General features: G+C 56.7%; 1 protein-coding gene across 3 annotated transcripts; it reads right to left on the bottom strand.

Moving 5' to 3' along the window:
* Positions 1 to 180: 180 nt before the first annotated feature.
* PLCD1 (phospholipase C delta 1) lies at positions 181 to 17,793 on the bottom strand. 3 transcript variants are annotated; one of them, XM_033133283.1, is made up of 16 exons: positions 13,051 to 13,206; positions 9,410 to 9,574; positions 5,965 to 5,987; positions 5,759 to 5,880; positions 4,475 to 4,604; positions 4,142 to 4,373; positions 3,064 to 3,265; positions 2,825 to 2,969; positions 2,596 to 2,745; positions 2,344 to 2,502; positions 1,956 to 2,115; positions 1,652 to 1,768; positions 1,100 to 1,278; positions 892 to 1,024; positions 666 to 815; positions 181 to 518 (listed from the first exon to the last, which is right to left on the bottom strand). In XM_033133283.1, exons 1-16 carry the CDS (start codon positions 13,145 to 13,147, stop codon positions 433 to 435), a joined length of 2,250 nt encoding a protein of 749 aa, XP_032989174.1. In that variant the 5' UTR covers positions 13,148 to 13,206; the 3' UTR covers positions 181 to 432. The 3 variants fall into 3 exon arrangements, with proteins under 3 accessions (XP_032989174.1, XP_032989172.1, XP_032989173.1); XM_033133281.1 differs by having other exon boundaries at positions 5,759 to 5,987; positions 13,051 to 13,205; XM_033133282.1 differs by lacking the exon at positions 13,051 to 13,206 and adding an exon at positions 17,630 to 17,793 and having other exon boundaries at positions 185 to 518; positions 5,759 to 5,987.
* Between the last annotated feature and the right edge of the window lie 485 nt (positions 17,794 to 18,278).

The raw sequence follows: 18,278 nt of genomic DNA, 5'->3' as shown, positions 1-18,278 counted from the left end.
GGAGGGGTTTGTTTCTTGCTGTTCCCTCCTGCCCAGGGGGACAGACGGCCCCTCAGTACAGTGTGAGTGTGGGGAAGGTGGAGCGTATGGGGCTGGGCCACCGGCGCTCTGCGACACACACATGCACGCACTTTATAGGAAGCTTCAGGCATCCAGGAAAAGACACCACAGGACTCAGTCTTACGATTTTTATAAAAACCCTCAACCTAGGGCTGGCCAGAGGGTAAAGAGGGCTGCAGTGTTGTTCCTAACGGAATTGAGGACAGATCCGGGGACCAGACCAGCTCCTAGGACCCCGGAGAGGCAGCAGCATAGACAGTACATCAGAGCAGCAGGCAGCGCAGGCCCCTAGCTCTGAGCAAGAGATTGGGAGCACCCATACCTGCCCTGTCCCCAGATGTGGACAGAAGAGAGCCTGGCCCGCTCCCAAGCCTAATCCTGGAGGGACACTTTCACAAACAGGGTGGCAGATGGGTACTGGTCTCCATTCTTGGACAAGAGGTGGACGTGGCGGTATCCTGGCAGGCAAGTGGGCAGGAAGGAACACACAGGGAGAGTTCCGGTCACTCAGGGAAGATGCTTCAAGGGATAGCTGCCCCAGCCCAAGACACGCCAGGCCCTGCCTCCCTCCACCTTGCTGTCCCCTCCCCTGGACCAACACTTACCCTGCTTAAGGCTGTTCAGGGGGATGGTGCTCTGGCCAATGAAGTCGTTTTTGGAGGAGGCGTCGTAATCCTCGACCACAAAGCGCACGAGGGCCAGCTCAGGCACAACCACCTCAAACTCAAACTCCGTGTCCCACAGTGGGTTGAAACCTAGGGGTACAGGCCCCATGTCAACAGCACGGACACCAGCTCCAGTAGTTGGGCCCAGCCCAGGCCCAGCACATACCATTATTGGTGATTACTGCCGTGTGGCGGCTGGCCATGTCCCGGCCCACACCGTGGATCTCCACCGTCACCTTGGGGTCCACAATTGAATTCTTGTTCTTGTTGACTTTGGGCAACTGCTGCCCTGAGATGACCTGAGGGAAGGCGGTGGACAATTAAGGGTTCAGGAATGGTAGTGAGGGTCCCATCCCTCCTGTGGCTGGCCGTACCCTGACACTGAGCCGCTTCGGAGTCCACCAGGGCCCTTGAGCCAGGGCTCGTGAGTTGAAGGTGGAGTTGGGGTCTCGCAGGAAGGCAGGTTTCAGCACGTACCCACAGGCCCCATTGTCTTGGAAGCGGCCCTGATACACGTCCATCTCTGCCCCAGGTGTCTGGAAGTTCAGGGCCACTACAGGTAGGACAGAGCAGTCACAGGCTGTGGGTTGGTCTCTGGGACCCGAGAGCCCAACCTACTCAGGGTCACGGAGGCCTTAGAGTCACACAGTGAGGCAGCAGGGTCCTGTATCACCGATGCCTAACGCCCTCCTGCCACACCAACCTCACATTCCATTTCTGGTGCCAGGATTCAAAGCACGAGTGTGTTACGGGATTTCAGACACTGGGACCTGCTAGTTGAGCGATATTTACAAACCGAGATCACCAGCTCCTGAGCCCACAAATCCTGCGTCTGGCCCCGCTTGGTTCCCCAGAGGCTCCTGGTCCCTGGCTCTCTGGACTAAAACCCCCCTCCAGGCGTCCTCCAGGCCTCAGCCAGTCCATACCGATCTGGCAGCCCCCATTCCACATCTCCATAGGGCTGTAGTTGGAGGAGTCCGTTCTCCAGCCAGCGGGGTAGATCCGGCTCAGGTGAGTCACGTTGTGGCGGACAAGGCTGTTTCCTGAGGAGGATGTGACTTGGTCAGAAGTGGAGGCCTCCAGGTGAGCCTGAGCCCCTCCCCACCAGCTGTGCTGGAAAGAGCAGGGAGTCCTAACTCTGTCCAGGCCAGTGGGAGCCAGGCCTGACCCTGGCCAGCACACATGGGCAGACAGTGGACAGCACCCTCAGGGAGCAGGCCCAGGGCTCACCTGATTCTTGGAGCAGTCGGAGGACACGGTTCTCAGAGAAGGACACGATCTCATAGAAAGCCTGCCCTGGGGTGCCGGGGCTGGAGAAGCCCCGGAAGTGGACGCTCTTGCAGTAAATGACCATATCGGAGAGCTCTTTCACTAGCCTGTGCTTGTCCTCCTGGGGGCCATGGGGAGGCCCAGGTTAGATTCAGAGGTTGGGGCAGGTGGGCACTGAGAGAGCCAGAAACCCAGAAACAGAGAGAGGTAAACAGACAGAGAGAGGGGGGCAGAGGGTCTGAGTGGCAGCCGCAGAGAACTAAGACAAGGCAAACACCCCACCAGGTGATGGGGGTGACGATGGGGGAGGGCCCCAGGGCCGACCTCCCCCCACAACGTCCCCTCGAACCTTGGGCTTGTGTTGCACTCGGCTCCTTACTGCTTCATCCTCCATCTCGGCAGCCTCATCCTCATCGGACACGACAGTGGCCTCAGGGCCACCTTCCCCTCCCAGGGGCAGGAGCCCCCCAAGCTTCTTCCCTTTCACCAAGATCTTCCCCTTCAGTTGCTAAGAGTGGAGGGGTAGTTGGTCAAAACCAAGCTGGCCTCCCAGCCAGTTCCCCTGCCCTGTCCTCTGGGCACCCCCATCCCCACCGGGCACCTCAGGGGAAGGCAGGCTGGTGGTAGCCCCGTCCAGCGGCCGGTCCAAAAGCATGGGGCCCAGGGTGGTGCGCAGGTGTCGCGCCATCACGCGCTGCTGCTCTAGACTGCAGTGGTTCTCCAGGGACAGGATGACGGGGTAGGGGGATGCCTGGAGGCCCAAGAGCAGATTAAGAGGGGTTTGCCGCCCCAATCCTCCCGCTCCTCACCCCACCCAGTGGCGCGGCCACCTTGAAGGCGTAGTCTCGGATGGCCCTGAGCACATCGCAGAAGAGGATCTTGGAAGTGAAAGTGTAGCCGTGGTAGATGATAGGCTCCTGGTTGGGCCCGTCCCAGCAGTCGAGCTCCAAACAGCGGCAGCCTTTGCACAACGCCCTGCGGGGAGGGGTGGTGCTAGGACCCTCTGTTCCCACGCCCGTCCCGCCCAGAGCCCCGCCTCCAGGCTCCCCCGCCCCGCCTCCTGCCCCACCGGATATAGGCCTCGGTGCTGCTGGGCCCGGTGAGCTGGTCTTCAAGCAGGTAGGTGTTGTGCGAGGAGGACACCAGGTAGTGGCTGAGCGGCTGGCCCATGTCTTGGTAGACCCGCCGGTGTGCCAGGTTGAAGGCGCTGCCATCAGCAGATAGCAGGTACATGAGGAAGCCGTCCTTGGTCATCTGCCGTTGTGCCTTGGCTGGGAGGGAGGAAGCCAGCACCAGTCAGAGCCCTCCACTGGCCAGCCGTTTCCTGGGGACCTTCCCCGCGCCACTGCTCAGGGGGGAGGAGCCCCCATGCCCTCTGCCTCCCAGTCCTGAGCTCATCCTCGATATCTCTTGGAAGGGGTAAGTTTGAGTCTCTCCAGCCAGTCTACCCCAGGGTGGGGGCTGTCTCCTCCTCTTGTGTCCCCTACACTGTGAGTGGGGTTTCTGAGCGGGAATTCCCACCAGTTCTCGTGAACTGTTTTCGCTTTCCCGGTCCAGAATCCCCAGAAAAGTTGGTCGGGAAATCGGGAAAATCAGCTCCTTGAACCCAGGTGGTTGGTAGTATCGGCCGTCACTTTGTGGAAATGAATCATCGTGGAGAACAGAAAACAGTTTATATCTCGGGATTCGTGAACGGGAAAGTGAAAAAAATTCCTGAGAATGGGCGGGAATTCCCACCCGGAAACCCTAACTGAGAGGCCCGCGTCAGGACAGGACCGCATCTTCTCTGTGCCTCCAGATTGGAGCCCCCTCCAGGACCAGGCTCCATCTTATTTCTCAAAGCTGGGCCCAGGATGGGCACCAAGAAGGAAGCAGGGGATGTGCTTTTCTAGCTTCTACTCTATTTCCTGGGGGAGAGGTTCCTCAAAACCCCTTGGAGGAGAAACTGAGGTGGGTAGTGATGCTGGAGCCCCGTTTCCCATCTGCCTGCTTTCATGGTGCAGGCAAATACTGACCAGGGGGACTGGGACTTGCTAAGGCACCCCCATCCCTGCAGCTCCCTACACTCAGGGTGCGGTCTCCCCAGGAATCTCCCAGCCTACTGTGGCCCTGGGACTGCAGGGCACAGGCCCTGGCCAGGCCCTCACCACTCTCGCTGGGCTCATAGCGCTCAATGAGGGAGAGGGCCAGTGCTGGTCCCGCCGCCTCCTCCCGCTGCTGGTGCTGCAGGAACATCACTAACTGATCCACTGACAGGGTCTCCCCAGAGTTGGCAGCCTCAGCGAAGGTTTGGTCAATCTCCTCCCGCTGGGTTAGTGTCTTGTAGAAGGCTTCAATCTCCTCGTCTTCCAGTGAGTCTGTCTGAGAGCGGTCACATTCCTACAAAACCAGGACAGCCAGGTGTGCAGGCTCAGAACAGGCCCTGGGCTAGGGTCAGGGATCCCATGGCCAGGCAGACCCAGCCCTCACTGCTGCCTCACCCTGAAGATCTTCCGGGCATAGCTGTCATCCACCTGGATGTTGAGTTCCTTCAGAAAGTTCTGCAGCTCCTTGAAGCTCATCTTGTTGTCCTTGTTTTTGTCAGCTTTTCGCAAGCAAGAGTGAATCCAGCTGGGTAAGAAGTAAGGAAAGAACCCAGGAGCCCTGGTACCGCCAAGGTCCCAGCCAGAGCCATGGTTCCAGCCCAGGGTCAACACCTGGGCCCATGTGGACTGAGGTTACCTGTAGACACAGCTTCCCACTAAGCCTGACTTACTGCATATGTGAATTTCAGGGGCAAGACCTGGTGACCTCTTGAGAGGAAATGTTACATCCTAGTACAGGGTCTTTTTTCCTATTTGCTCGCTTTGAACCCTTTCAAATTTAAAACAAAATAAAACAAATTCATTATAGACAATTTAGAAAATAAAAAAAAGTAAACAAACAAATCCCCCAGAGACCGAAGGATAACTACTGTTAACATTGTAAGGTATGTCCTTCCAGTTTTTAATATATAATTGTTAGCCAACTTGACTAAAGCACTTGAGGCTTATTTTATAGGAAACCACAAATTTCAAGCCACTGACCAGAAGGTGGGGACATCACATGCAAAAACAAAGCCTAGATCACGTTGTCATGATTGGGGCACTCAGGCCCCCACTTCTCTCTTAACCTCTATCCTCTCTCCTCTCAACCTTGACCTTGAGAACTAGGTGATTAAAACGTCTGAGTCTAGGTTTCCCATTGAAGCAGGCTGGTCCCTCAGCCTCCCAACTCCATCTGGTTACAGATGAGGGAAGAGGGGACATCAGAGGGCTGCAGGTACCTCCCCTGCTTGCCTTTTACTATGAACCGTGTTCCCCTAAAATTCATATGTTGAATCCTAACCCCCACTATGATGGTATTTGGAGATGGGCCATTGGGAGGTTTGGAAAAGGTCATGAGGTGGGGCCCTCATGATGGAATTAGTGCCCTTATAAGGAGAGACCAGAGCTTACTGTCTCTCTCTCTTTCTCTCTCTGCCATGTGAGGACGCAGTGAGAAGGCAGCCATCCAGAAGTCAGGAGGAAAGCTCTCACCAGAACCCAACCCTGCCAGCACCCTGATTTTGGACTTCCAGCCTCCAGATCTGTGAGAAAATGAATTTCTGTTGTTTAAGCCACCTAATCCGTACTGTTTTGGTATGATGGTCCAAAGCTGGGTATCTTCCATACCCAGGTTGCCCTGGGGACATCACGGCCAGTATCCACAGGCTTGGCCTGGGCCCACTGACACCAAAAGGATACTGCTGCAGCTTTTGCCGCTGGTCCATGGAGCCTGAGTGCTGAATGACCTTGTGCAGACCCTGCACCCAGTGCTGGGCGTCCGTGGGCGAAGGGGCGATGAGGTCTAGTGTATTTCGCTGGTCCTTAAAGACAATGGAGAAGCAGCGGTTCTCGGGCACATCACGGGCATACTTCTCCAGGCCCTCTGTGCGGTGTCCCATCCGTACCTCCTGAATGTCCTCGATGGAGACTGTAAGAAGGGGGTGGGGGTGGGCCAGAGAGAGGCATGAGGCCAACTCCAGCCCCTGGCATGGATGAGGCCACAGTGGAAGGGGGCACAATTAGAGACATAGCCGGGGCATCTGGAGCTCAGGCCTTGATCCAGAGAGAAAGGATGGGGTTAGGAGGACAGACAAGGCGGACAAAAAGGAGGAAGACGGACACTGGGGTGGGGAAGGAATGTGAGACACAGTTGTAGTGGGCAGAGTGGAAACACAGGGAATGACAGAGACAGAGAGGGACTGCCTTTAGGGCAGGAAGGGTGCCTGGGACCCCAAGCCCCCTGTTTCTGTGCTGTCGGGAGTAGGACCTGGGGGAGAGGATTGGAGCAGGGCAAGGCTCTTAAACAGACGGGGAGAGACCATTCTGGAGCATGGGGCCTGGGACAGGGAAGACGCCACACACCGTCCTGATCAAACTTGACTTTGGACCCGTCCTTCCCTCACACAGCCATGAAAGCCTCCAGGCCCCACTCCTGACCATTCAGGAGACTGGAGCCACCCTCAGTCTGCCCTGGCCTTGGGAGCTGAGGGCTGAGGGCTAAAGACAGAGAGACAAGTGCTTGTGTCAGTGGGTAGAGAGGGCCTTGCCCCGTGTGTGTCTGTATGTGTCCTGAACTCAGGGAGTCCCTTGACAAGGAGGGGGCAGGTAGAAGGCTCTGCCCTCTAGGGTTCCAAGAGGCAGACTGGAGGGTACTCCTTGGGGGTCTGAGAGATTACAGCATTCTGCCCTGGGGAGACAGGAGGGCCCTGCTGTCACAGCTCAGCCTTCTAAGCTTCATGGAGCAGCAAGGCCCTGTCTACCTCTCTTACCCCCAGTGTGTCCGCCCTGGCCTGGCTGGGAGCCAGTCCCACTGGCAGGGCCCATGCTGGGCCTCCCAGCATCAGGGTCCAGGCTCTGTGTCTGCCCCACCCCCATCCTGGGCCATCTATATCCATCTGCCCTGGTTCCTAGACCAGCTCTGGCTGAAAGCCCACCTTTCCCTTCTGGTGCCTACTGATACCGAGTGCCCCGGGGCCTCCTAGCCACCTGCAGGCCCCACGTGTGTGCCATGTATCCAGCCCAGGCAGCAGGCTCTGAGGAGTAACACACGTGAGCCCTGGACCATCTAGGATGCAGGGGATATCCTTGCTTAATCCCGCTGCCCACAGCCTCCTGTGCCCCGCTAGGCCCCATACCAGCTGCAGCTGACCCAGGCTAGGAGTGAAAACAGGAAGTCTGAGCAAGCCATGGAGCTCCCGGGCCAACACCCCCTCCCTGCCGTCACTGCTGATAATGCTTTGTCTGCCTCTGGAAACCAGAGTTGAGGGCGTGCTAACGGTGGCAGCATCAGGGAAGACTTAGGGATCAGGAAGCAGAGGCAAGAGAACTGGGGGGGGCGGGGGCGCCCACTCCTCCCTCACCTAGCCTCAGTTTCCCTGAGGGTAGAGTACAGTTGAGGACAATTGTCTCACTTGCCCAGAGAAGGGAAGCAGCCAACAGGCAAGTTCAGCCCAAGGCCTGTCTCGGAGGCTTTGAATGGAAGAGAGCCTCTTCCGGCTACAGTCCCCAACTAACTACATCTGATTCTCAACCCCAGGCCTGACATCCCTGCAGCCACTCCTGTCAGGGTGCAAGCCCCTTACTCATCTGCCTTCCTCATTCTCGCCTCTACACCTTTGCTCACACTGGGGCTCCTGCCTGGGATGATCTTCCTGCCCTCGTGTCACAGCTGTACCAGGGTGAGGGTCTCATTTCCCCAGTGCAGGTGTAGAAAGGCCTAAGTCTCTACTACTCTGCTGCCCCCACGCCCAGCCCAACAGATGCTAGGTACCCTGGGAACCACGCATACGTACCAGCTGGCCAGTGGGCTCCCAGAACCCCCAGGGCTCAGAGTGTATAAGAGAACCCGTTCCCACCATGGCACCTCCTGCCAGCGTCCAACAGGAAACCTCATGTCAGAGCGGAGGCATGTGAAGGAGCCCGGCTAGTTCCCCAGAGGAAAGGTCAGGGTCACTCCTGCACTATGTGGCAGACGTGCACTGAGGGTGGTTTTCTGAAGGCGCCTCAGGCCCCATCCTCTCTGACCCTGGCCAGCCCTGCTCAGAAACCTTCCATGGTCCACAGTCCCCAAGGCCCAGCCCCCCTCTTCCCATCTGACCTTGCTCCTGTCCTGCCTCACCTCTGGCCCCTCCACAGGCCACAGGCCAGCAGGCCAGCTCAGGTTTCTGCCCAGACCCTTCCTGTGGCTTGTCACCTGTGTCTGGTCTCATTCCCTACAGACCTGCCAGTGGGCTGACCCTGCCTGCCCTTCAACAGCCAAGGGCAGGGGAATGAGTGAGGGATTTCCAGGGGTCTAGGCTACGTAAAATCCAGCGGCAGTGATCTCTCGGCACTGTCCCATACAGCAGCCACTAGCCACATGTGATGATTTAAATATGAATTTGTTAAAATTCAATAAAATTAAGAGTTCAGTTCCTCAGTCACCCTACTACATTTTAAGTGCTCAGTGGCCACAGGTGACTAATGGCAACTGTATCGGACAGCACAGATATAGAACATTTCCATCAACACAGAAAGGTCTCCTGGATAGCATTGGTTTGAAATTTTCCCACCAGGTAAAGATGCAGAGTTAGACTTCTCCTTTTACAGAATTGTTAGGGCATTCTTGTGTTAAGGACAGCAGTCCTTAACACAGAGCTTTCTCCCTAAGGCCTTGTAGGGAACACTCTCCTTTGCAGGCCTGAGCCTTGGGTTCCTCGACCCTTTTTGAAGCTTCTAGAAAGCCCTCAGACCCACACCCTTGTGGGAGCTACCAAACTGAGGCTTCTTTTCATGTCCTAGTCCTGTTCTGCCTCAGCATCCCTTCGATGGCCCCAGTCCCAGGGGAGAGCCCCTTCCGGCGGCCCCACCTCACATCCTGGCCACTCATCCTGGGAAGGGTGCCCCCAGACTTGGGGCTGGCTTTTGCCCTACCACACCTGGAGTTCTAGTCTGCCCAACTTTGCTCCTCCCCACAATTGCCAGGGCAGATACCTGTGAGGTCATACAACACGGTCCAGTTCCCTCCCTCCTTCTGAGCCTGCCTTCCCATCTGTGGCCATGGTTATGTACCCCTAACCCCCAAAAGGCTTTAACGTCTCCATCTGTGGTCCTTGGTCCAGGACTGCCCTCTCTGGCCCAAACTGGAGCTCAGTGTTTTAAATGACTCCTCTCCCTAACTCTGACCCACTTCAGGTTCCCCATATCTGGTCCCCATTGCGTGATTGACCTATGCCCCACCAGGCCAGGCCTCAGTTTCCCTATCTGTGGTCCTGGTCCATGATGGACCTCCACCCCCAACCAGCATCAGTTTCCCCATCCAAGCATGGACTGCACACTCTGCCTCCTACCCCAGGGCCCCGTGGCACTCACACAGCTGGGACTCTGGGCTCCGCATGACCTTGCGGGATTCCTGCCAGATGGTCTTGCAGTCTTCCTGCAACTTGTAGAAGCGCTCTCTCCGCCATGAGTTGGACTTCACCTTCAGGAGCTGGCTGCCCTTCAGCAGTGCCTGTAGATCCTCGTCATCTTGGAGGCCTAGGGGGCAGAGCTGGTAAGATGCCACCTCCTCCATTGTCCCTGCTGCCCTAGGCGCCATGCTAGCCACACCCACTTCCGGACCCCCTCGGAGCCCACTTTTCACCAGCCTCATCCTCGGTTCTCTGCCTCTACCATGAAGTCATCTCTGACTGCCAGCTGAGGCTATGTAAACCTTAGGACACCTACCCACTCAAGGCCACACGGTGACCTGCCACCCACAGCTGAATGAACCAAGGGAGGGCAGCTAATCTAAGAACACCTGGTCCCAGGGGGATCAGACCCCTAGGAAGTGGCCTGGCTCTAAAAGACAAGGTGGGCCCTTCCTGATCACACCTAGGGGTCAGAGTAACTTGAAGGCAGCTGAGACCAAAACATCAGGCAAAGCAGGAAAGACAAGGGGCAGACACAGAAGGAAATGGAGTCCAGAGCACCACGGAGCCCAACCACCCAACTCCAGCGGCTATGGAATCACCAGTGCCCAGGTCCAGGTCCCCCTCCTAACTCATTGTGACCTGGGCAAGTGAATTCATGTTGTGGGGCCTCTGCTTTCCTGTCTTTAAACTGAGGATAAAAATAGGATCTCCCTCAAAGGGAAGGTCTAAGGTTAAATGAGAGGATGCACGTATCTGGGGAGGTCCCGAGGTGACAGCAGCTGTAGATCTTGGTGTCAGAACTGTGATTATTGTGTGGCTGTTGTGCCCACTCCTGCCACCCTCCCACTGTTGTCCACACCCCTGACTTGGACTTGCTTGAATGGGTCTTGATCCTTGCCCCCAGAACACACATGATCCCCCTGCGGCCTCTGTTGGGCCCGCTGGGATGCCCCTGTCCCTCCATGCCCACCCCAGCTGAGTTTCCTGGGTCCAAGACCCCTCAGGGTATAGCAGCACTAAATCAGAGTGCAGCCTTTCAAATGCTGGGGCAGGGCCTGGCCCAGGGCCACACGGCAAGGACCAGAACCGGGCTGCTTGGTACCCTCCAGCCAAGCTCTCTTGCTGTGTCTCTCAGAGACACAGACTGGCTCCCAAAGATATGATGCCCTTTGTCCTACCAGGCCCAAGCAAGAGGAACCAAAGGGGCATCAGGCCTGGCTCCCCAGGAGCCCTCACTCCCAAGCAAACCCTGTACCAACTGTGATTAAGGAGAGAACCCCCAACCTTAATGACTCGTCATGGTAATACAGATACATACATCTATATCTGCATCTGTATGTATCACCCTATATCTGTGTCTATATCTGTACCTGCATCTGTCTCTATCATCCAAGCCACATGTAGTCCAGCAGCCAGCTCTGTTCAGAGTCAATTGGCCATTATCTCACCTCACATCTATCCCCAAAACTAAAACTGTGGCCTCAGCAATCTTTATTCTTTGGCTCCCCCAGAGCGGTGGCATCAGAGACCATGTGGGTCCAGTCTGAGGGGCCTGTGCCTCGGCCTATAGGTTCTTCTGAGCCCAGATCCTCAGCCCTTTATAGCCTCTCCCACTTTATCCTTGCCCCCCCACTCCCTAGCCAGCCCCCCACACCCATGGGACCTACAGAACCTCCTGTACCACTTCCCTAAGCCTCAACCGCCCACATCCTCTTTTTCACTCCCCAATCTCCTGCCTCCAGAGGGTACAGAGCCCAGTGCTAACACCCACTCCGCTGTTGCGTTAGGCAACTCCCTTCCCTCTGTTCCTCCATCAGTACTGAGTTAGAACAGTGTCGTAGGAGACATCTCTGGGCCTCCTCAGAGGTGACACTCTAGTGTGACCACTTTTGTCCCAAGTCTCTCCACCACTTCCAGGAGACCCCTCTGCCTCAGTGTGAGCAGTTCTCCCTTCAGCCCCAGGGGAAGCCCGGAGGGCTCCTGCAAGGTGTCCTAAACCATTGGCTATCTATAGGGCTCGAGACCAGAGGAAGTCCAATGCTGCCAGAGGAGCCACCTCAACCTCTGTTGGGATTCTGTGGTTCTTTCTGATGCTGAGGTGCAATTGGGAGGGACATCTTACCCTCGGCCTGGCCTGCATCCCACCCCCTAAGCTGGGCACACATTAGGGTAAGCCATTGCTAACAGCCCAGATATAAATGGGGGAGGGGGTCAGAAAGTAGGTGAGCCCCACCCTCCAGTTCTGGAAAACACCGTGAGGAGATGATGTGTTTATCCTGTCCCGGAGCCAGGCTGTGGCCCTGTCTGCAGTCAGGCAGAGATAAGCCCCCTAACTGCCGACATAACTTCCGGAACACGGACCTCCGTCCCAAGGTGGGCCTTGATAACCACTGCCCTGTGGGCCACTGGGAAACCTGGTCGGGCACCTCCATCTCTGAGCCTCATTTGAGGTCCTTTTGTTTCTGAGATCTCGGGGCTGCCCGTTCCCACTACCCAGAAAGTCTGTGGGCACCCTCTCCCAGCCCCACTCACTTAGCTGTAGTACCTTCTCCTGTGGAAGGGCGGTGGTGAGAGGACTCTGAGCTCAGGGGCCCCTGGGGTGACCTTGCAGCCTCACCAACCTGCCCAGGCCAGCTGCACAGTGAGGTGGCCATGGGGAGGAGTGCAGACAGTGCTGCAGGTGCTAATAAGAAGCTGACGGGAGTACCAGGAATCCTGCCCATGTACCTAGGGTGATGCATGGTGGAGACAAACTAGGCCTGGGACCCACAGCAATACACACCACACCATCACACAACCTCGAAGAGACAATGAGTCACACACAGTGATACATTGTTACATGGAGTCACACACAGCCACACAGCATGCAATGCCAGAACTTCAGCAGCAGCAGCAGCATCATAGCATCCACCATAATAATAATAGTTAATATTTGAATAAGATACCGTTCTCCGCACATGTATTTAATCCCCCCCACAAGACTATGAGGAAGGCACTACCATTATTCCCATTTTATAGATGAGGAACTTGAGGCTCAAGGAAGTTACATGACTGAGTCAGGACTCAGAAGCCTGTCCACAGGGTCAGTGCTCAGAAACATTACAGTATGCAGCCAGCACTCAGAAGTACGCTGCCACAAAGAGTAGCAGCAGAAAATCCACATAACATACACACCCTAACACAGACTCCCTCTGAGTTACCCCAGGTCACATCTGTCACCCACAGTACACCACATCACACAGGACCACACACTGTCTCGCAGACCATCTAATTGAATTACACAGTCACAGCAGTTACACACTGGGCCACATATCTCGTGGTAGCTCGTAAATCTGTAAACAGGAGGGGTTAAGTGTGACAAGGGGCAGGGAGTCTTGGAGGGGCTGAGGTAGATCAGGAGAAGGGGTAACCCCCACAGTACTCACCCCACGGGCCACCCCTGCAAACACAGTCCCACAGTAGGTCACACACTCACAGGAGTACTAAACAGGTCCAATTAAAAGGTCGAGGGCAGGACTCAGAGCTCAGGAACATACATTGTTTCCTGCCCCAGCTGCCATCCCAGTCTCTGCAGATCTCAGTGCTCCCTGCATCCCTTACCCAGCCTCTGCCCATTGAGTGCCGCCACCTTGAGGCTCTGCTCCTGCAGATAGAGCTCTCTGGAGCGGCTCCGGCTCCGACCCACCAGGAACGGCATGATGCTCCGCAGAGCCCCTGCCGCCCGCGGAGCCTGGCTCGGGACGAGGCGGCAGCCTCCAGAAGCCTGCCTAGGCGGGGAATACAGGCGGAGACCAAGCCTGGAGGGGCGGAGCTAGAATCTGGTTGGAAGGCCCAGGAGGCGGGGCCTCGGTCCTAGAGGCGGGGCAAGAGGGAAATCTGGACTGGAAGGGGCGGAGCCAGACCCAGAGGGGCGGAACAGATACCCCTGGAGGTGGGGCGACAGCGGAATCCAAGAGGGGAGAGGAGGAACCAGAGTGGGACAAATCCGTAATTCAGGAAGCAGATCAGTGGCGAAAGCCAGAGCCCAGAAAGGAGACTGAGGGCAGCGACAGAGCCAAAGAGGTGGGGAAGGGAAGGAGCCGAGTCTGGGAGACGACGTGGAGTCAGAGCCAGACCCTGGAAGCCGACCTGGGAAGTAGCCAAAGCCCAGGGCGCGAACCCGGGGAGGGTCCCGCACTGCAAAGGCGGTGTTTGGCAGAGAGGGGCGGAACCTCGAATTTGGAGGCGCTGTGGGGGCGGAGTCCGACCAGGGCGCCGAGCCTGAGCCGCGCTTCTAAACAGCTGGGGGCCTGGAGGAGGACTCAGGGGCTGGGCGAGACAGAGCTAAGGAGGGGCTGCCTGGGCTGCAGAGTCCAGCGGTGAACGGGATAGAGCCCGTGCCAGACAACCGAGGCCGCCAAATATTTTACTAAAATAAGGAATTTATTGTGACTCAGCTAACTGTTGCCTCACTTGTGAATCTCAGGCAGACCTGTTTCCTTCTCTCTGTTTCCCCACCTGAGTGGGGGTAATCTCCAAGGTTCCGAATGCGAATGGAATTCTTGGAAAAAATGCTGATCTTGAAAGGAATCCATTAACGCAGGCTCGCTTTGATAAATAGGACGACTGCAACTTTATACAAAACTGTGCTGCCAGTGTACTCGGGAACAGTGGGACCTTTCATGTAAGTTACAACTTCCCTTTCATTCAGGCAGCATTTATTGAGCCCCTACTGTGCGCCAACGTCAGGGCACCACCCACTCCAGGCCTGATTCATTCCTGTCTTTTACTCCCGGACTCTGAATAGTTCTTCCATTCGCCTCACTTCAGCTCCATTCACCAGCATTGACAGTGAGTCACTGGCAAAGCCAATTATTAAAACAGACCAACAAAACACTGAAGTGCATGCAGAGTGACATGCCCAAAGTCACACCAGAGAATAAATCATGAGAACGTGTGTTAGTGTAGATGAGCTGATATATGGGCATAGACAAGTGATTCTTTTGGAAAGCGGGAGAAGAGCCAAGTGTAAGGGGACCTCTGTTTTAGAGAAACCATGCAAAGGTTCACTGAAGGACCAAGCATAGAATCACATCTCAATATAATTTGCTTCCTTTGAATTCTTAGGTATTTTATGCGTTTAAAAACAATCCTGAGAAGAGGTCCACTGGCTTCACCAAACTGCCAAAGGGGCCTATGGCACAAAAGTTACTGATCAGTGTTGTCTGTGTAGTGTGGGCCTGGAACCCCAGGAACAGAGCTTTGACACATAATTTAGGTGGGTAGGGGGCTGGCCACCACAACTTGCTATGATAGTTCTGGAACTATCTTGGGGGTACTGGCTTTTTAGCCAGCCTAGAGGTCCTATGACACTAGTGCTTTATTCTTACTTCTTCTGTGAAATGGGTATTGAGATCCTATGGATGAGAAAACAGGCCCAGAGAGGCAAAGAGATTTGCCCAGGGTCACAATGCAAGTAGAAGCAAAGCTAGGACTGAGCCCAGGTCTCCTGAGGCCAAGATGAAGCCAGGCCCCAACCTGCCTTCCACTTTTACAAATGCCAGTTCTTACAGTGGGGCAGGAGGGATTAGGAGTAGGAAAAATTAGTGGAGGGTAGCTGTGTTCAGTGAGGACAGGGCCCTGGAAGGTCATATCTTTCAGGAACATCTGGGGACCTGCTCCTGGAATCAGTGCAGCCCTGGCCAGAATGAAGAAAGCAGAGGAAGTGAGTTAGGACGAGGAGGCTGGGAGCCTGGGACGTCAGTCTGAGGGCTTCAAAGCCTTGGGAAGGAGCCTCTTGATTCTTGAGCCCGGTTCTGGTCACATGTTTTCCTGGCTAGGGACTCCCTCATCTCCCAAAGAACCAGACAGCAACTCACAGGGCATGGTCGCTTAGGGGGTGGGCCTCCTTGCAGGAAGACAGCACCTGCCGGTACCAGGCACTATTCTAATTGCCTTATAGGTATTATTATCTCCTTCAATCCTCATGGGAACCCTACAAGGTAGAGCTCTTATCCCCCACTTATAGATGAGGAAGCTGAGGCACAATGAAATCAAGAAATTTGTCTGAAATGAAAAAGCCAAGTCTTGACCTTGATCAAGTAGTTTGCCCAGAATCCATGTCTCTATACTATACTGCCTCTGCATGCATCTGGGGGTGAGGACAGAAGGGATATTTCATATCTAGGGGGGCCCCATAGCCCCCCAGGCCAATGGAGGGGCCTTTCTGCAGCAACCCCCAACTGCCTAAGCCAGACAGTGTGATCCTGCAGCGCATGTCCAGTGCTTTGAGACCCGAAATATGAAAGGAGTGCAGACTCTCCGATGAAAGTGATGACAACCTAGGACAGCACAGGGTACAGTGACCACTCCCTCCCACCACCAGTTCTCCTTGACAGGTCCTTGCTTCCCCTTCTGGCTTGCAGGAGGGACAAAGGTCAGCCAAGGGAGGTAATTTGGGGTACTGAACTAAAAGTGGCAGGGCCTTTAGGGAAACAGCTTGGGGTTGTAGTGTTCATGCCAGCCCCACAGGAAAAGCTGGACAGAGTCAGGCATTCAGAAGGGAGGTCTCAAACAGGATGGGCCAGGGCGGCCAAGCCCATGTCACAGGACTGGGAGGCACTGGCTGAACCTCCATGCAGCTTCCTCTCCAGGGAAGATAGCAGGGATGCCAGAGGGGAGAGGCTGGACAAAGGTACAGATGCCTGAGGATGGAGCCCATTCCAACATGAACTGAGGCTGCAGCCGTGCCAGAGGCAACCAGAGGGCTTTTAGGAGGTCTGAGTGTGAGTCAGGCATGGAAGAGGTGGCAGTGTGAAGGGTAGACAACACTAGCTAAGTGATGGTAAGAGAGAAAGCAGGTCTCCACTGTGGCCCTCTGAGCTGCCCAGTCTCCCTTCCTGCCAGGCTGGCAGGAGCATTAAGGACACCTCTGGCCTAAGGAGAGAAGAGGGAGCATTGGAAAGAGTGGGGATCCCTCGACCCTGGCTACTGGTATGAGGTAACAGCTCTAGGCACTGAGCAAGGTCTCTCTGGGCCATGGGGGCCAGGTCTGGGCCAACTGGGAAACATAGGACAGACGGGGGACTAGCTGATAAGAACATCTGTGTCCCTCTAAATTCTAGGGGTCTCTAGTGAACAGCTGGAGGGCTTTGCCTTTCTCTTACCCAACTATTATCTCCATGTATGCTTTAAGATAGGTGGCAGGCAACCCCAAAGTACTAGAAAACAGAGGGATATATGGTTAAGCAGTGATTGCTGTGAGAGGACCAGGGTTTGCTGAGCTGACAAATGATCTGGGGGACAGGAGGGAAAGCCCCCCCCACCACCACCACCAAGAGTGGGTGAGTCCTCAGGCTGGAACAAAAAGATGCCAGGTTCAGGGTTGGGGGCCCGTCCAGCCAGAAGACCTCCAAGCCTTACAGCCGGAAGGCCACGGCTGCTCTCTCTCCTGGAGGACCAGCGTTAGGGCAAGGAGCTGGCTCAGACTCCGTTCCCGAGTCAGAGGAGACAGAGCTCGGCTGGAGGAAGGGTGGAGCCGCAGGCATTTCGAGCTGGAACTCGGCCTCGTCCCGCCAGGAGGGTGCGCAGATCGGGGGAATAGGGCTACTCCTCCCTGCCCGGGCAACTCTGACTATGATTTCTGCGCGGGGCAGTTTCCGCGGCACGGTCTGACCTCGGCCAACCTTGCACATCTCCTCGCCCTACCCCCAACGCCCACCCGCCACACCCACGCGGCCGGACGCGTTCCAGGCACGCCAGAGTTTTGGGGAGCCTCTCCTGGAGGCCCGGACGGGGCGGGGAGAACTCGGTTATTCGTGGATGCTGGTTCCTTCCCTCCTTGGCTCCTCCGTGTGCGCTGGACCATGGAGCCCAGCTTTCCGTGACCAGGATAAGGGGGAGTCCCCGAAGCTGGGGTGACCAGGGGGTAGTCTTTAGGGAAGTCTTCAGACACGTATCCCTCCCTTCCCCCCGGTCGGATCGGGGGGGACAAACCTGGAAACGCGCAGGGTCGCTCCCGGCAGTCCCACCCCGAATCCTGGGCAGAGATTTCCCCACAGCGACAAAAGGGCCGAGGGGCGGGCCCGGGGCGGGGCGGAGGGCGGCTGAAGGAGCTGGGGGTCTTCCGCCCAGAGCCAGGAACGGCTTTCTGCTCGGTCGGCCCACGCAGGCACTCCCCGCGCGCCAGCCGGGCACTCACCGTGCAGGGTCAGGAAGTCCCGGCCCAAGTCCATGCCCGACGCGCGGCGCGGCACGGCGAGAGCCGGGCGCCGCGGGACACACGTGCGCGGCGACAGTGCCGGCGGCAGCGGGTCCGAGCCGAGTGTGGTGGAGGCCCGAATGGACTACGGTGGAAAGAGGCCGGAGGTGGGCCTGGGACACTGCCCCGCCCCCCCCGCCCGCCTGCGCCCCCGCCCCCCCCGGATTCGTCAACTCGCGTCTCTCCCCGCCCCCTCCGGGGGATCGGGGTGGGAGGACAGAGTAGGGGCTGGGAAGTCTGCCTAACCCTGGCCAGTGGAGGGTAGGCGTGCCCTGGCCAGAAATAGCCGGATCCGTTGGCTGCTGCCACCCACAGGCCGCGGGCCCTGTCATTACCTCGGGCGGCCGGGCCCCACGCCCTGCCTGTGGGCACCTCGCTGGGTTTGGGGTGATGCTGCAAAGAATCTGTTGTCATACCGGGGAAGGGACGTCCGAGGCCCAGCCGGGCTGCTGCGAAAGGGGGCCTCGGTGTCCAGGCGTCTATTCGCAGCTCCCTGCAGGTCTGCTTTCCTTTCTGCAAAATGGGTGCATGGCTTCCGAGGGCCTCGGAGAGGAATGCCTGGACCTTGACGGAAGGAGGGCCTCCTCCC

This window comes from Rhinolophus ferrumequinum, chromosome 17 (genome assembly GCF_004115265.2).
Source record: "Rhinolophus ferrumequinum isolate MPI-CBG mRhiFer1 chromosome 17, mRhiFer1_v1.p, whole genome shotgun sequence".
Lineage (NCBI taxonomy): Eukaryota > Metazoa > Chordata > Mammalia > Chiroptera > Rhinolophidae > Rhinolophus > Rhinolophus ferrumequinum.
Note: the sequence above shows the minus strand (reverse complement) of the source record. Positions and strands in the feature narration are given on the sequence as shown.